Below are 19,026 nucleotides of genomic sequence, written 5' to 3' on the forward strand. Positions count from 1 at the left end.
TAAGGAATGAGCTCAGGAAAATGAGATCCGAAGCTTCCCATACCAAAGTTCTTATTAAAACGTATCTGCTGCAACTCCTATTACTACCAGACATTAGAATAACCAGAGGCGCTGGGGAGAGAGACGATGTGCAAAAGCTGTGGTGTACCAGCTTCACTGGTTGCTGAGGGGATCGTAATTGAGAAAATAGAAAATGAGACTGCATATTAGGGAAGATGGTGTGTATGTTGCCATGGAAACAGGAAATGTAAGGCATTTGTGGAGTCTTTCTGGAGAGTCCATCTGGCTAAGGGGAGCAGCCAGATCCAGCAAGGTGAGAGCAGAGACACAGAACCCAGCGGAGACCAACACCCGACTGCTAAATGGACCCAGGGGGAGCACAGAGATTTGCCATACATTTGGGATAGCCTGAGACACACAGCAAGTTCCTGACTATCCTGGGCATGAATTAAGACTTTGAAGCAAACAAACATGTTTACAGTTTTAAAAGAGCACACGTCTGTGTGAACATGGAGGCACATACGTATCTGGTTATGGTTTGAGTGTGAAGTGGCCCCTACTAGCTCCTATGTTTAAACACTTGGTCTTTGGGGATGGTAGTGCTTCAAGAGGTCTTAGGAGACAGGGACTAGATGGAAGAAGTCAGTCATTGGAAAGTGAGTCTTGGGGGCTACATCCTACTCTACTCTCTGGTATCTATCCACCCACCTGTTTGTCTAACATCTTCATCTTCATCATAATCTACCTACCTACCTACCTACCTACCTACCTACCTACCTATCTATCTATCTATCTATCTATCTATCTATCTATCTATCTATCTATCACCTATCTGTGTTTCTATTTTTCTATCCCTCTCTGCCCTTGCTGTGAGACTTCCCAGCCCCACACTCCTACCACCATGAACTTCAGCAATGATGGGCCATCCCCTCAAATCACAAGCTTACCTAAGTCTTTTCTCCCACAATTTGCTTCTTGTTAGATTTTTTTTATCACAGCAACAAGGGCACGAACAACTATAAATCGACTCACATACATGTTATAAGGCAGGGGGAAGATACAGATGGTGTGAGCTACAGTTTCTCTGAGATGATATTCTTATAGAATTGGAGGTCAGCTACGAGGGTGGGTCAACAGCTGAGCCGGGCAGAACAGAAACTACAAAGGTGGTATGGGAGGTGGGTGGGTATTCTGCCTGGAGACAGACGGAAAGGAGGGGCTCACAAAAAAATCAACGAATGCTACCTCTGGGAACCAAGGAAGGCAGTTTGCTTAGAGCCATATAGAGAGAAGAGAACCAAAGAGCTATTTGAAAAAGAGCTTCAATACCATCCCTGATCTAAAGCAAAAAGTTCATTTTGACCCAGAAATAAGGAGAGAATGTTATTTTGGGCCTTAGTGGAAAGCCTTTGAGCGACAAAGAACCATGTTCTGTGACCACTTAATGGTCAAGTGTAGTTTGTTTCTGTCTTTTCGGACAGAATCTCGATGTAACCCAAACTGGTCTCAGATTGACTATATAACTAAGGATGGCCTTGAACTTCCGGTCCTCCAGCCTGCACTTCTGGACTGTGCTACCACGTCCAGTGTGTGTGGCGCTGCTTGTACGTGTGGATAACTGCTCACTCTGCTGACTTAGCTACACTCCCAGCCCCTTCAAGAGTTGTCATGCTGAGAGATTTTGGGACACATTGGTGTGTAGGAGGAACAGCAGTAGCCACCTCTGCATAAACATGGGGACCGAGCGGCCACAAAGGCATCTCCTGCATGAGGACCTAATTGAAGACTAACCGAGAGACTAAGGATTGTTGACATAGACAATGCCAGCCAATCAGGAACTGCTGCTTGAAGAGATGCTTGCTTGGGACCAATGGGACGTGGGTGGAGGGTACAAAGGGCACCTCCCCCACCAAGGATTAATAAAGGAGCTTGTGGCAGCCTTCTTACAAGCTCGCTGCAGCAGCGCTTTCTTACCTGCTCCTCAAGTATGAGCCATTGATTCCAAGCCATTCACTTCCAACCCCCAAGGGCAAGCAAGGTCGGTCAGTGGGTGTTCCAGGGCAGAAGCAACATTGGTACAGTACGAAAGCAGAGGCAGGGAACACCTTAGCTGTCTATCACTTAGAAACTGGCTGAGTGAACCATGATACATCCTCACTTCCCTAAAATAGGAGTGGCTATTGTCCCAGCTCAGGTATACCAGATACAGAAATGGAGGGAATGGGGGAGAGGAGGGATAGGAAGAACAGAGGAGCCAAGGTTCTGTGGCATCACCACAGCCTCGGGCGACTGGAGCCACCGTGCTTTCTTCCTGCAGAACTGTTCTTACACGTCTTCTGTAACCACTCAACACCACACAAGCACTGCCATAAACTATGAACTATTCACCCTGACCCTCACTAGCTGTGTGCCCTAAATCATGGACCCCTGCACTAATTTCTCAACCCTAAGGAAATCTTTTCTATCTAACCCCCAGAAAGTGAGTACCTAACTTGTTTGCCTCACTAGATCATACATTAAAACTAACATAAATGTGTGATGTCAACTCAAAGCCATGTGCCATCTGAGGTATTGACCACCCCAAAGCAAACAACTTAAACCAGGTCTGTGGACACGGTGCATCTGTGTTGTTCATGGTTAGGAATAAAGCAATAGGAGAAAAGTTTTAACTTCCACTTAAAATAATGTGGCTCAAAACTCCAGTTCTATTACACCAAAGCTAGAATCAATCATAAAACACATTCTGTGCTTTCTTTCCTCCTCCTCCTCCTTCCTCCTCTTCTTCTTTTTCCCTATCATTTGTTTCATGTTTAAAAAATAACCCTTGGTGGGAAAACTCTGCTGTTGGTAGATGCACTCTTTCCGTTGGGTCTCACGAGTAAGGTCTGACCCCCACAGCACCTACAGCCTCTCCACACCAACTTCCAGTTGTACTGTGTTACTATCACTAAGTTTCTTTCTTTTGCCACTAAGAATCTCTTCCAGTAACAATTAAACCAAATTATTCTGGTGGACATTTTCTTTAAAAGATATAGTGTTAAAAGTTATAGGTAGATGATTTTTTGTACAGAGAGTCACCCCTGACATAGGAAATCGCAGGTTATTTCAAAGATGAGGAACCCAAAGATGAAGGGTTGGATTGTCATAATGATCCGATTCCACAGGAAGTGCCATCATATAATGAAATACAACTGTTAATATCAAATATAACTAATGACAGTGACGGTGTCAACCCAGGGATATAATGGCACCTTCCAGGTCCTGTGCAGCCTGCCTTTCCTTTTCCCATTGACAAATGCCAATCAGAGGCTAGACGGAGTGGGTGGGTAGGTGGGGTGGGAGGGGATGTTACGAGAGTCTGTTTCATTCACTCTGCAGCTAAAGCTTTACAAGATGCAACATTGCCGATTTCCTATCGATATGAGATTCTTAGAAAAAAAAAATACTCCATAAAACCCTGGCATGCATGTGGTCTCTCTGCTCCTCCCCCAAATTGCTTTTCCCCAGTTTGATAAGGAATGATTACAACTCAGATGCAAGTAATTCTGAAATAAGTAAAATGACACCCATCACAAGCATATGACACAGAGAACTTCTGTGACATCCATTTTAAGTGTTTGGTATGGAGAACTTCCTGTGCCATACGTTAAGTGCTTGACCCAAACCAGGTCCAAAAGATAAATCTTAAAACTGCTGGTCCTAGGTAAGAGCTGGTGAACATGTTAGAATATATTTGAAAGGTCCACAGGCAGTGCTGTTTAAAGGGGTGGGGCTCATGCTTCCGGCTTACTAATTGCAAGAGGATTTTACAGGGTCATATTTTAAGTGGCTTTAAAGAGGTTTTAATGAGTGAGTACTTTGTGCCCTCCACAGGGTTGATTAATTTAAAGGGCTGGGGGGGATCCATTAGTAAAGCTAAAGAGTCATATGCTTTGGAAAAATTAAAATTTGGTTTTAAGTATAAACTGAATTTTTAATTAAATTCCAGAAAGGCAAAGCTTTAAGAGAAGGAGGAAGTATTGCAGGACTGTGGTAAGGGTGGGGCACGGGGGGGGGTGGGCCTGGGGGTGGGGAGGATGTTTTTATAAATTTAAAAGCATCTTGAAATCTGAGTAGCTCTACATAGCACAGGTAGATTTCAGTTTAAATCTAAAAATACTTGTAACAAAAATTACTCTGATCTTCTAATTTACTACAAAGTAGCATAAATACTGAAATGTTTAATATGGATACCATAACTCCAAATAATGTCTATTTGCTTCACTTATATAAAAGCATGTTCTGAAAACCAGATTTAACGTCCAACTTCCTATATAAGGTTTAAAGGAGATGAAGTCTGTTTTAATTTCGAAGAACAGAGTCACAGGTCAAGGACAGCACAAAATGGCTTGGAAGAAGAATCACAGTAACTGACCAAAAATCATCCATATTGCAGCATGTGGCAGCATCTCCTTCATGACTGACTAATATTCCATCATTTGTACGGAACCCCCCCCCCCCACTCTCCATCAACATTCCTCTTCGTCATTCCCACATCTCGGCTATCCACGTTTCCTAGAAACACGGGCACACAATTATCTCCTTCGTGTCTTGCTCTTAGTCCTTTTGTGTACACAGCTAGAAGGAAGAATGCTGGATCCTGCTGGGAATCTATTTTTAATGTCCTGAGGAAATGCTCTGCCATTTTTTATAGAGATGACTTAAGGACACTGTTACAAATCTGGGTTTGTGCACATGAGATTTCTAGTGATGCTGATCAGATGCCGACCAGAAGGAGACGGTATTCGGGGCCAATGCACATCCTCCGTATCTAGGGCGTGGTAAATGCAGACAAGCTGCCTCAGACAACGGTCTGTGAAGAGAGGCCCATCTGCAGACTGCCTTCAGGGCAACAGCTTAAGAGAAAAACACAACCGATTTCTCAGCTGAGGAAGAATCAACATCACCATCACGTGTGGCACGCACTGCTTTGCCGCCGGCCACGTGCACGCTCATCTCTGGAGCTGCGTTTCCTCTGCAGTGGAGCAGACGGGAGAACAGCAGATGCTCATTCGGAAAGCCGGAGAGATGCATCTGAGACTCTCAGTCACAGCCAGAACTCGAGCGAAAAGAAACTAACACGATTTGGGAGATGTATGGCCCGGAGACGTATGCAAATGTATGCAAATGTACACAGCTATCCTGGCGTACAGAGGCATATACAATCATTTCCTTCAGAAAACGTCAATTATCAAGTAGTTTAAGTATATAAGATGTCTAAAATATCAGCATGTATCTCAACTATATGCCACTTAAACTTACATTAGAGATCACCACTCCTAAAGGTGATTATTCTGAATGTTGTTTGTAATTCCCAAGCACAGGTCTATCCGTCCCTAATGCAAATGTGTATGGTGCGTAGTCATGCACATCACATTTTATATAGCTGGTGTGATACCTTAAACATATGCCGTGATTCCACATTATGTCCGTAAACTATGCTGTACATCCGTAACATTCCCGTTGTTCTTCCCAAAGAGCTTTATAGTACTTCACTAAACAACTACCAAAGGCATTTAGTCTCCTACCAGGTATTTACTATTTGCTCTACAGAGAGGGGGAATTATAAACTACATTACATAAAACGTCTTGATGTCCTTAGCCATGTGAACCATGTTTTCTACGACACATACCCAGGGTCAAAACTGTCCCATCTCAGGATCTGTCACTGCCAAACTGCTGTTGTAAAAGTTGTGCCAATATATCTCCCCGCCAGGAGTATGTTCATGTCCCAGTTCCCACAGCGCTGCCTGGATTACCAGTGGTTTTCTGGGTTTCAGTTTTGGTTCTGGTGCAGGGCTGCAGAGGCAGCTCGAGGTAAGTGGTCCACACCCCAGGCATCCACACGCTCCTTTAGCTCCTAAGCATCTGATGTTGCTCAGCAGCATTTATTTCTTCATTCTACTCTGTGGTGTGAGCAGATCAGATGTGGGTGGGAGGGGTCCTCTGATGGAGGGAGGGAGCAGGAGAAAGTCAGCAAGCACAGGAGCTACGGGTTCGGGTTTTACCTTCACAGAACTGCTCCTGATGAAAGCAACGGTGGTTGGGACTCAGAGAAACAATGTCACAGAGCAGTACTGCCACACTGGAAACTAAAAGGTAGTCTCAGGACCAGGGCCTCTCTGGCCTGTGGGTGTGTGTGTGTGTGTGTGTGTGTGTGTGTGTGTGTGTGCATTTCTGTGTCTGTCTGTCTCTCCCCACCCCCATCCCCACTGTCCTTATCTATCTAAAGACCTGATCCGCTACACGACCAGGTTAGTTTAGTGATCAGGAAGAAAGTATAGAACTGAAGCCACATGCCACGTTCAGAGCCCCGGTGAACTATGGCCCAGGTTAATGTCTGTTCTTGGACCTATTTATCACCCCTAAAAACCTGTTTCATTCAATGCCCAGGATGTAGCCCAGTGATAGAATATTTGCATGGCATCTGGCCCCGGGTTGAATGTCTTGCACCTAAAACAAAACACTAACAACCGCTCCATGTAGAGGAGAGGTTAAGGGTTAAAGCGCTTGCTGTGTAAGTGTGAGGACCCAAGGTGGGATTCCCCCAGGATCCTACGTATGTGCCAGGTGAGTGCGGCAGCCCACCCGTAACTAGTCTCTAACTAGTAAGACTGAGTCTCACCGAGACACCCTACCTACCACAATGACAAAGGTATACATCATCAACTTTGGGATTCTATGTGCTCACTGTACCTATATGTAAGCACCCAAATACACGTGCACAATGTAAAGATATGTCTACATACCCAAGCATCAGCATCACACACACACACACACACACACACACACACACACACACACAAGCATGGAAAACACAAGCCCATAAAAGCACAAAATTGGAGCCCACAACGTATAAGCAAAAGTCTAGTGAGAGGAAAAGAAAAGTCCAAAAACACCCACATGGGACAAAAAGTCTACACAAATACCACTGAGTTCATTTTGTTCTGATTGTCTATGGCTGGGCGCCGGGCCTGCACTTGAGTGTGGTTATTATACCCATGAGAAATAAACTATTTTTAAAAAAATCCTTTTCACTTTGAGAAAGGGAAGTTGACATTCTCTGGGACAGGAACAGCATTTTCACAGTTTTCTTTAAATACCATGTGAACTTCTAAGTACTGACTAATACTTACAGGCAAGACTCTATGCTGAGAGTTACATTTTGTCAAAAATCGGAACGCTAAAAGCCATTAGCTTCTGATGTATCTCCTGCATTTAAGATGGTCTGGGATCACTCAGTGTGTGGAGGAGGCCAGGATGCCACTGGCTGACTGACTCTGGTACCTCAGAAGAAGTCCCTACTCCTCCCCAACAGAGTGGTAACTGAGTCTTCCAAAAGAGAGAAAGAGGCAGAGAAAGATTGCAAGAAGAGCCATACACATCTGATAGCGTGCAACCACTCAGGATCACACAGAACGTAAAGTCAGAGAGTGTTAAGAGATGAAACTTAAATACTTCCTTTATGGGAGAGAGGGGAGGAGGGGGACATTTTTAGTTCTAGAGGTGGAGTGGACGGGTTTTGTCTTTTGCTCTTTTCCGTGTGTGTGTGTGTGTGTGTGTGTGTGTGTGTGTGTGTGTGTTTCTAGTTTGTTTTGTTTGCCTGTCTTCTACAGTGAGAAGGAAAGGGTATGGAGGTGGGTGGGTGGGGAGGTAGGGAGGTATAGATTTATGTTAAGTTGATACGTGATTGGACAGTGAAGAGGTAGGTGGAGAAAAGGTAGGAAAACGAAGAGGAACAGAGATTGGGAGAAATCAAGATGGAGCCAGGGAAAGCAGACTTAGATCCTGGTGGCTGTAATTGGACATAGGTAGATATAAATATTTAAAGGGATTCTATAGGTCTTTATCTCATATGGAAGGGCAGTTAGTATCTTTGTCTATTGGATGTGATCTTATTGTGTAGAGGGTTTGTGAACTGAGAATCTATTATATAAGCCTGTTTGAAAAGTGAGCAGGTTTTGAAGTGTTTGTGATGAGAGGTGGAAGAAAGAAGGCACTGGGGTGGTAATTCCACCTGGAATTAAGGCAGTCAGGCAGGCGGAGTGAACGGCCTGGGAGTGGGCGGCTAAAGGACAGAGTGACAGAGTCTGTGCACACAGCTCCAGACCAAAAGTGGTGTCTGCGGAGTCAAACCTCGGGGGAGGGGGGCGAGATAAAGAGATAAGCTTTTTTATATTTAATATTTACTGCAACAGGGAGGAGCTAGAAGGACTTAGGGGGAGGAAACAGAGATCAGGTATACTGTATAAAAACATTATTTTCAATAAACATATAATTATAAATTGCCCACAAACACATGACATGATTAAAACAATTCAGCTGTTGATTTTAAAGGATTTTTGCAGTTTCAATGCAGGAGTAAGAAAAGATGAAGCAGGCTCAGCTGCGCTGTCCTTGGTGTTCAAGGCACGCACAAGTCTAAGTGAAGGTCGGGCAAGGGGACCGTGTCTCGTTTGTTTTATGTGCCTGTCTATGACGTGCTGTTGTAAACGGCTGCTTTTGTTCACCTTGGCTCTCCTTTCTGGTGGGAGACAGTGGGACTAGCCAAGTGACGCTTATTACAAACTACAACATAAAGAAATAAAATTAGGCTGCAATCAGCCCCTGCACAGGCACCAGCTTTCCTCTGTAGCACAGAGCTCGGGAAACCGAGGCCACGGAAACTGCTCTGCGCTATTTCCACCCTTTGCAAGTGAACGACCTGACTAGAAACAGTCGGAGTAAGAAATCTGCGTTGTCATGGTCACAGTTCAAGCCCCAGAACTCATGAAAAAGAAAAAGAACAAAGCCAGGCGTGATGTTGTGCTATTGTAATCTCAGCACTTAGGGAAGACAGGCTCATTCCTGAGGCTTGCTGGAGAGCCAGCCTAGGCTACTTGGCAAGCTGTAGGCCAGTGAGAGATTGTCTTGTCGTGTGTGTGTGGGGGGGTTGTGTGTGGGATGATGTTTGTATGTGTGTGGTGTTTGGTGTGTGTGTGTATGTGTGGGAGGAGGTTGTGTGTGGGAGGGTGTTTGTATGTGTGTGGTGTTTAGTGTGTGTGTGGTGTTTGGTGTGTGTGTATCTGCCTTCCTCCCTCCCTCTTTCTTTAAGGTAAGCATTCCCTGAGGGTACACTGTCCTCCACAGCAATGGTAGCCATCAGATACTTGTCAAAAATGTCAAAACACACTGAGGAAAATACTACAAGTATTAACAAATGTTAAAAAACAAAAAACAAACAAACAAAAAAAAAACTGAGTGTCCACAGGTAGAAAAAATAAATTCAGTTCCTATCTACCACACTCCGACAAAAAAAGTAAATCCCAATCGCCCAAAGTGCTCAGTTTAAACCCCACGAGGGTTTGATCCAAAGACGAATGAACACCGAGGGTGAATGAGACTATCCGAGGACTAGAGAAGCGCAGGTGCCGATCAGCACGCACCCGTTCAAAGCCAGCCTGGAAGAAAACCGAGAGAGGTTTAGCGAAGGACTAGTGGGGTGAAAGTAGAGCTCGCCAAGAAGGTGAGAGTGTCTTAGGGCTGAGCTGGGCTATGCCTCTCAAGTCCAGAACGGTCTTCTGGCAGGAAGTGAGATGTGTTTGCTCGGTGAAGCTGCAGGCCATCCAGAGGAAGGCACATCACGCATGCCTCAGTGCTCAGATAGAGGCAAAAGGAGCTAAGATGTTTGCGTGGATTTCTGGCTGGAGACTTTCACAGAGCTGCTAAGCCGTGTTGGGTGCTAAGGCCCTAAGCCCCAAGGCTGACTCTGATTTGGAAAGTGGAAGATGGAAAGGATTTTGAAAAGACCTCCTGAAGCTCGATGCCAGTTTCATGAAGGAAATGAGTGATATCAGACACCACACTGGCTTTTTACATACTCCTTTCGAAGAACTGTCCGGTGCAAAATCACTCGCCTGACAAGTACCCCTTGTTAGTCTTTTTTCCTGTTGTTTTTGAAACCAGCCCTCGATATGTAGTGTCCTGGGGATGTATATATAGCCCAGGCTAGCCTAGAGCTCAAAGAGAACCAACTGCCTGTGCTCCAGAGTGCGGAGATTAAAGTTGTGTGCCACCACACACTCACGGCAAGAACCTTTCAGTCAACCATGTTGGATGGAGGAAATGCCTGTATATCGGTAGTTGCCTAGTAACAGAGAAAACGATATTATAGTACTTTGGATTTTACAGGGAAAAAAAAGTTTCTGTTGCCTTCTGCCATCTTAGTTGAAATTATGTGCATTTTCCTGGGGATGTGCAGTGAGAACCTCCACTGAAAGCACTTTCAAGAAGCAAGCAAACATTTAGCTGGAGTTCTGAGAAGTCCCCGGTGGCCCAGCTAGGCCTAGCATATCTCATGTGGGCTTTCTTTCTAAGGGGTATGGACCAAAGGCTTCCTGTTGTGAGCTTTGTTACTCTAGGATGCTTGTTTTGATTTTGGAGTTTTGAGACAGGAGCCCATGCTGACCTAGAACTCACAATCCTCCTGCCTCAAGATGTTACTAGCTGAGATTCAGGTACATGCAAGGACCCCTTAGTAACAGTCTTATGGGCTGACCTGGAAATCAGACATTAACACTAAGTGTTTCTACTTGGGTATGATGGTAGGTCATTTCTCTGCCAGTGAGATGAACTAATTCAAGCCAGATTAGAACACATTAAAGGTAGGTTTACTGAGAAGCTGCTCTCAGGAGAGCCCACTGGCTCCGAGGAAGGAGGCCAAGGAGTAGGGTGCGGTAGACAGAGATAGAAAGGGGATAGGCGGGGGAGGGGGGGAGGCAGAGGGAGAGGGGAGGAGGAGGAGAAGAAGGGGATGGTCTGGAGGAGCCTCTGGGGAAGGGCAACCCAGTGCCTGGGCTGGAAAGTCCAGGGTTGGGGGCAGGTTAGCCAGGTAGGAACTGAGGGATGCTGGGAGAACCTGGGTGCCAGGTCTGCTTTGATATGTAAAGTATGCGCCTCAGTCTCTTGTCCCTGGGTCTGAAACCAAACCATTCATAGTTTTTTATTCAATTAGACCTCACAAGGTGAACGGTCTTCCCTGCCCAACTATCCTATTGACCAAAGCGACTTTTCGCAAATGTAAGCTGCACGTCAAATGTTCTGGAGGACTCTAGTGTGGCCTCACTGCTCCTGTGGAGGGAAAGCCATGGGGAGCAGGGCATTACCTTCAGGGACTGGAGTGAGTCGGAATTGGTGTCACAGTAAAGGATGATGTTGTTGGCCATGCTGAAGCTCTCTCTCACTCCAAGATGGTAAAACAAGGAGGGCTGCCGGAAGGCGTCGTTCATCTCCACCACGGCGATGTCTGCAAGCAGAAAACGAAGTCACCCAAAGTCAACGCCATACCTGGGGTTTCGGTAACTCAGTGCTCAAACGGGGAGAGGAAAGGGATTGTCCCTCTCTGTTTACCGCCGAACTTAGAATGCAAGTGGTTTTTTAAAACTCAACTTTTTTTTTCTTTTTTTTAAAGAGAGAAATCAAACAAATACAGCAGAACAAGGGGAGGCTGCAATGATTAGAAGCCGCAGCTGGGGCTCTGTTAAATGTTAGTGTTACAATTCGGTAAGTTTACAAGGCAAAATCAAAAAGTTTAAAAGATCCATAGACTATTACAGTCATAAACATAGCTTTTAAAAAATATATAAATTCATTAGTCTGTAACTATCTCTAATATTAATTATTAATTACTATACAGCTACCTTGTGGAAAATTATGATCAAGGAAAAAAAATGAGGCATAGAACAATATGACTGTGAAGAATAATATATTCACAGATGCAAATATTCCAAAACTCCATGACACCTCATATCAAAACCCCCACGCCAGAATTGGAAAACACAGCACAGGAATAAAACTGAAAATTACTCTCCAACTCATTCATACATGTAAAAAAATGTGTAAGAGAAACTAACTTGATGTACTGAACATGTACAAAGGGAGTGGTGAGGGGGAGGGAGAGGGGGAGAGGGGAGGGGAAGGGTGGATGAGGAGGGGAGACACAGCGATGAATCTAGTCTGAGGTGGGAGGCTGCAGAAGGTGGGAGGGTTGAAGGTCACATGTGACATAAAACAGTAAAGGCAGTTATGGGGTCGAGGCAAGGGAAAGGAGGAAGGGATGGGAGTCCTGCAGGCAGAGAAGACATGGGGATGATAAGCAACAGGAACAAAGTTCATTTGAAAACTGCTGTAACAAAGCCTAATGTTTTATGTGCTAACAGAAAGTCAATTTAAAAGTGGCTAGATGGGTCCTTACAGAACAACAAAGTTGCCTATCACACACATATGTTGACAATTTCAAGCACATGTAGCCACCAAAAACCGAAGACAGAAAACTGCTTAGAGGTGGGGAACATCCCAGTTTTAACATTCTACAGGTGTATTCATGTAGATGGAAAAGTAGTCAACGTATACCCCGCAATGTAAACCATGGTAAAACCTTCTGCGTTTCACGTTCCCCATCACTGTTTACCGTCTTATGACCACCAACTCGTAAGTTAGAAATTCACCGAGACTGGATGTGAAGACAGGAAATAAAACTAAGGTTCTCTTTCTCTTTTCTGCGGTGCTGGGGATAGAACCCAGGGCCTCAAGCATGCAGACTGACTTACCTAGTGAGTTGAAAGATGCATATTTTACCATTTAAAAAGCTTTAAAGCCTCCTCCTTCAAAGCTAATGCTGGATGCAAGAACAGTAAACCATGTCTTTCCTTTGGGGGTTCCTACGTAAAAATCAGCCCAAGAAATAAATGGATCATCAGATTCCATCACACACACATCTTCCTCCTGACCAAACAAGACTTCTGCCTCCCCTAGGTACCTGCACTCAACAGTCAGTCACACGCGGAGCCTACAGTGGCAGTAGGGCTGAGGGAAGCCAGACAGAATAATGGGTGATGGAGAAAATAAGAAATTTGAAAAGAAAACAGAATAAAAAACTAACATAATATAAGCAGAGGGGAGCTTCCAGACAAAGACTCTGGAGTTTGGCGCTAAAATGAGATCACTGCAGTAGGTTTTCAGATGAAGACGAGAACTAGATATCAAAGATAAATGATGTAAGTAAAATGGGGCCTATTTATTAGATCCCAACACCAAGGAATGAAGAGATCCATCTGGAGAAGCTATCCAAGACATTAAGAAGTTCTTACTGGATTTCAAAATCCAGTAATACTAATAAATCCTTCCCTCCAGCTTCTCTCAGTTTGTCCCTTTGCAGTTAGTGCTCCAAGCCAGTGGCATCTCCTGGTGACTGACATCTGATTACTGACCCTACAATGTTCCCTTTTCCAGAAGAGAATCGAGATGAATCAGACAGCTCATACCATTTGGGTTTGGCTCCCTTCACCTAGCAAGATGCATCTGAGATTCATCTCTAGACGTCTGGTCACTGGTTAGAAGGCATTTGGATTGTCTCCAGGTGGGAAACATTGAACAAAGCTGCTATTCTTGTACTATAAGACTTTCTACAGTTGTGCTTCTATTTGTCTTGGACAAACACCCAGAAATTTGGGCCATATGGTAACTATGTGTTAACTAAGTAAGGAAGTGCCAAACCTTCCCCCAAAGTATTCTTTGGAGGCAAACAGGTCACAAGTTACAGCAGACTGCCCCAGTCTCCAATACTCCAACCCTAACTGCCCAAAGACTGTTCAGTGACTTCCAACGCCTTGTGCAAGCGTTAGAGCCGAATCCCTATGACTTGACACTTCAAATGGCCAGTCTTTAGAAAGACAAGCAGTGATATGAAATTTACTTCTGAACAAGATAGTGAGCCCCACACCGCTTATCTTTAAACACTGACCTCAAACTAATGACCCATGAGGTAAGACTGACGGTAGTCTGATTCAGGATGGTCCCCATAAGCTCATGTTTGAATGTTTGGTGTCACAATTAGTGGAACTACTTGGGAAGGATTAGGAGGTGTGGCTTGACTGAAGGAGGTGTGTCAAGCCAGGCCAGGTCTGTTTTTCTCTCTGCCTGCTGCTGTAGATCAGTATATAAGCTTTCAGGTGCTACTCCAGTTAGTTCCATGCCCACTGCCATGCTCCCCATCAGAATAAACATGGCCTAACCCTCTGAAACTGTAAGCAAGCTTCCCATTAAATGCTTCCTTCTACAAGTCACCCTGACCATTGTTTTAGTTACTGCTCTGTTGCTGTGAAGAGACACCAAGTCCACAGCAGCTCTTGAGAAGAAAACCTTTCCTGGGGGCTCACTTACGGTGTCAGAGGTTTAGCCTACATTGTTATAGATCATCACAGGGAGGCTGGTGTTAGAACGAGAGCTTAGACTTTTACATCCAGTGGTGTATTTCTCCAACAAGACTACAATCTCCTAATTTTCCCAGTGACTGGGCATTCAAGGGCTCCTAAGAGACCATTCTTATTCAGACCACCTCAGTCAGGGTATTTTATGACATTAGTAGAACAGTAACTGAGTTCTAACTGCTAAATCTCCTATTTCCTTGCAGGAGGGGGAGTCCCCTTTTCTTTGAGAATTCACCTACTATAGTTTCTACCTCTCCTACTATGTGTTTTTTAAGAATCTCTGTACCCAAATTTATGAGTGCCTACATTGTCGGTGCATATGTAGAAGACTGGGGCAAAGCTGGGTGCTGGTCCTCACCTTCTATCTTGCTGAAGAGTCTCTTGTTCAGCAGTGACTACTCCTGCCAGGCTGACCTGTAAGCTTCCACGGAGTCTCCTGGTTCTATTCCCATCCCACTGAAAGAACACTGGGACCATAGATTTGTATCCCCCCCCCCCCAGCATGTCTGGCATTACATCAGTTCTGGGGAAAGGAAACTCAGGTCCTTAGACGTGTGTGGCATATGTACCTCCCACTGAGTCATTTCACCAGCTCCATCCAGGCTTCATTAAAACTTTGTATCAATCCTAGTCTGGTAAATACATTTGCCACCATGCCTTGAGCTCCTTCCCAGCACATATTTTTGTTGGCCTCTCTTCATCTCCCTTGACCTCCCTACATTCTGGTGCTTCTAGCTGTCTGTTGAGCAGAAGCAAGACAATCTCTGGCTGGGACATCTCAGTAAGATCAAAAGTCCCTGGAGCTATGAGTCGCCTATAATCTTATGAGATACCAAGTTCTCTGAAGGAAAGCCTTACTTCCCGGAAGGTCCCTCGCAAAGACAGGGCCTGAAGGTACTAGAGAAAGGAAGGCTGCCCAATATAGTCAGCAGGTTAAGGAAACACCTTTCCTTCTGGGAGCCTCCCCCACTCTCTGCATGAGGCATTGAGACAGCCACAGCTCATTCGGGTGAATCTGCACATATCTGAGGCCCTTGCCCCTCCCCCAACTCGCTGTCAGACACTTTCTATGCTCTCCATGGCTGCAAGATGCACAACACTTGGCTCTGGTGGAGCTTGTTATCTGCAGCTCTCCTTGCCTTGCCAGACTCCTGATTCCAGGGACCAAGTACCTGGGCTTCCTGCAGGTCGATGAGTCGTCTTTCCCTCACAACTGACTGGAAGCCAGTTTCAGTCTGTAGCCTCAAGGTTCACCCAAGACGTCCAACCAACCAGACTTCAGTCTGTACCCTCATGGTTCACGCAACATGTCCACCCAACTAGACAGGTTGAACTCTGCAATGAAATGAGGTTTCGCCTTCACAGGATGGAAGGGCCCTTCTCCCTCTGGGTTCTCCCAGAAAGGAGGAGAATGGGTTTCATTACAAACAGGGAATTCTTGTCGCCTACTGTCAGGTTAAACACTGCATCTCAAAGAGGACCCACAATGAGACCTCTGCCCTTTAGCTCACCTCGGGATGTATTTTTAAGAAAAATCCATTTAGGTTTGATCTCCAGACTAGATCATCAAGTATCACCATAAACATGATTGTTTCCTAGTAGCACTAACCAGCTTCTCTTTAGCCTCTGTCTACATAGGAAGCCCTGATCTTTTGTCTTGCTAAACTTTCTCAATGTTTAAGAAAAGACTGTGTTGTTGAAACAGAAGATCCAAGGGGAGTTCAGGTGGAACAGAACCAGAGGCCTTGAACCAGATCATGACTCATGGCAATGAACATTTGCAAGAGATGGGGACAAAGGGGTGTACTGTGGGACACACTGGGACACACTGTAACTTCCAGAGTTTTTTTGGGGGGGGCGGGGGGTGTGAGGGTGAATACAAAGGGACAAGGACATGAATGGGACTGGGGTGCAAAGTGCCAGATTTACAAAGAATTGTAAAAAGTTTTTTTTTAAAAATTGTGTTGCTGAGATACATGTTATGCCTTGTTTGTACTAAGAGTGCCTTTTGATTAAATGCAACTATATTTCACGTTCCTTGAGTTTCCTTCTAGGGCCCTCTGGACAGTTAACCCCATTTAATCCCGTGCGTCATTCTGCCCCTACAGGTCTAGTGTTAGCCTGTGTCTGTGAGTTGGCATTTTTGTTTATGAAAGTTTCTGTCTGTTACCTGTAGGTATTTGTTATGTGAGGTGCTCACATAAAAATATCCCCCTAAGTGCCCTAAAAATCAACTGGTGTACACGCACGCTTGGCCTAAAGTCCTTTTAGTGTGTATGACTGACAGATGATTTGTTTGAAAGTTTTGAAACAAAGGTTTACTTGGCCTTTGTGAACAGTGACACCAAACACGTATAGGAAGGGTAGTTTGTCACCTGTATGCTAACATGCCTAGTTATTTACTATGCATCAAACACAAGATGCTTTCAAATATGAACTTGCTTCCCCTTCAGAATGGCCTCTGGCTGTAATTAATATTAATATGTCAGGGCGCAGGGCAGAGACTCTGTCTGCCACTTCTGGCTAAAACATGGATGCAGCGGAATTCGGCCTCGTGAATGTGGCTCCAGAATTCATGCTCTGAGGTTTTCCCTGAGCCAGATCATGACCTGCAGGAGAGGGAATTCTGTAAGCTTAGAACACAAATGATGTAATTATGGCTGAAAGAGACTGGAGGAGCAAACTATACTCCTGACATGTGACTCTAGAACAGAAGCAAGCCCCCCATCTCTTTCCCTCTCTGCTTCCTTCCTTCCCTTTCCCTCCCTCCCTCTCTCCTTCCTTACCTCCCTCCCTCTGTTCTCCCTCCCTCCAACCCTATTCCCCCACCCCCAGCCCCCAGATGGACTCTCACTGTATATATAGCCCTGGCTAGCCTGGAACTCTTAATATAGACCAGATTGGCCTTGAACCCAGGGAGATCAATGTGCCTCTACTTCCTGAGTGCTGGCATTAAAGGCCTGAGCTACTGGGCATGAGGTGCTTTCAGTCACTGTCCTGTTGAGTTCTAGGGTAAAACAGGAAGTAAAGCTGTCTTGTTAAGTAGCCCAGGACCAAGCCAGTCATGTTAAGTTTAGATGGAAACATAAAAATCTACATGATTTTTACTGAAAGCATACTTTGTTTCCTTGTCCTAACTGAGTTAATGTTAAATGGAGCATAAAATTAGGTTTAGTGGTAGACTATTTGAGTATAATGAAGTTCAGAGCAACAACAAATCCGTTAAGGCCAATTGCACTTTGATCAACATCATTCAGAGTATTCGAGATTTGCCTTTCTCTTCTTTAACTGAATTTTCCTCTCATGACACAGTATCTGTTAGTTAAATATCCAATGAGTCACTGCTGTTTCTAAAAGCCAGAGCAGAATATAAAACAAAACATTAACCCATCATTACTTTTTATCTATTCAATGGAACATATATTATACATTATATATGTTTATTACACACACACACACACACACACACACACACACACACATATATATATATGATCATCAGTCATGACAAAGCCAGAGCCCAAGGACCAATGTTTCTAGTAGGATACAGTCTAGAGGTTGCTGTCCCCCTCCGAAACGCAACAAAGAGAGATTCCCCACCTCCCTATCCTATCACAATGGGTTAATTCCCAAGGCTGAGGTATTAGCATCAATTTAATTTGATAAACATCCTGAGTGCGTATCACATACAGGGCCCTATTACCTGTGATACACTATGGGAGTTAAACAAGAAACATAATTTTGCCTCCTTTGGGAGGGGTTGGGAACACATTGGCAAGGGCTGGTAAAAAGCTGAAGGGCAGCTGCGGCTGTGGAAAAATAAACAGGGGTGCTCACTCAGAGGTTAGAGCATCTGGAGCCGTGTGGATACATGCAGCATGCCTTTGTGAACAGGGCATTATTTGCCTGGGGATTGGAGAATGGTCGGTCACAGAGCGGAGAAAATATCGCAGTCTCGGCCCATGAAAGGCAGGATAGGAGATGGCATGGTCAGAGAGAAATACAGAAAAAACAGCATCCTGGGCCAACCTTTTTCAACGGATGAAGTAAGAAGGTTACTCTAAAGTATTTACCACTCTCCCAATACTTGTTTGATTGACAGAAATATCACCTGCATTCCTTGGCTTTCCGATTTTATGAGCAATCTGAAACAAGTTACAACCTAAACGATCTTATGGGAATTTGTAAAACGTTACTCATGACCTTCAGCCAGCGTCCTACAAGTACTATGAAGAAGACTTCCTGAGGTCCCTCCCAAAGGTGACAAGCATATGATATTGGGAAGCTACACAACTCCTGTTGTCCATGGAGAACATTGGAATCGAGAAGGATCAAAGATGAACGTCAGTCGATGTTCTGGTAAAGTCTCAGCTATGGGTAGTAACGGAAGTAGTGGGTGTAGAAGAGAATGTCAATCCAGTTCTGAACAAAGTGTGAAGGGTTCTAAGACCTGGGACTTCCCCCTCCTTGTTATGTACCCAGTGGAAACACAGATCTTGGTCAATAAAAGACAGGTAAGGGATGTTCAAAGCAGCCCTGTGTGTAAGCCATCAACAGTAGAAGTAAAAAGAGTGGACTATAAACACATGGGGTGACAGTTTAAAGTCATAATAGTGAACACTGTAAAACAACTTTATGTCATGAAACAACAGAAACGTTATTCTGTATTTTAAAGGTCAAAAGTCTAAAATCAAAGTGTCAGGAGAGCCAGGGCTTGTGTTGTATGTTCATGTGACATCAG

General features: G+C 44.7%; 1 protein-coding gene across 1 annotated transcript in view; it reads right to left on the minus strand.

The window, feature by feature from the left end:
- Positions 1-19,026, minus strand: part of MAP3K5 (mitogen-activated protein kinase kinase kinase 5) — a 181,441-nt gene that overhangs the window by 121,414 nt on the left and 41,001 nt on the right. Inside the window, exon 2 of the mRNA XM_080941715.1 lies at positions 11,184-11,323. Within this exon, the coding sequence (XP_080797841.1) occupies positions 11,184-11,323 (140 nt within the window). The remainder of the gene's footprint in view (positions 1-11,183; positions 11,324-19,026) is intronic.

Source organism: Micromys minutus, assembly GCF_963924665.1.
Source record: "Micromys minutus genome assembly, chromosome: 30".
Classification (NCBI taxonomy): Eukaryota; Metazoa; Chordata; class Mammalia; order Rodentia; family Muridae; genus Micromys; species Micromys minutus.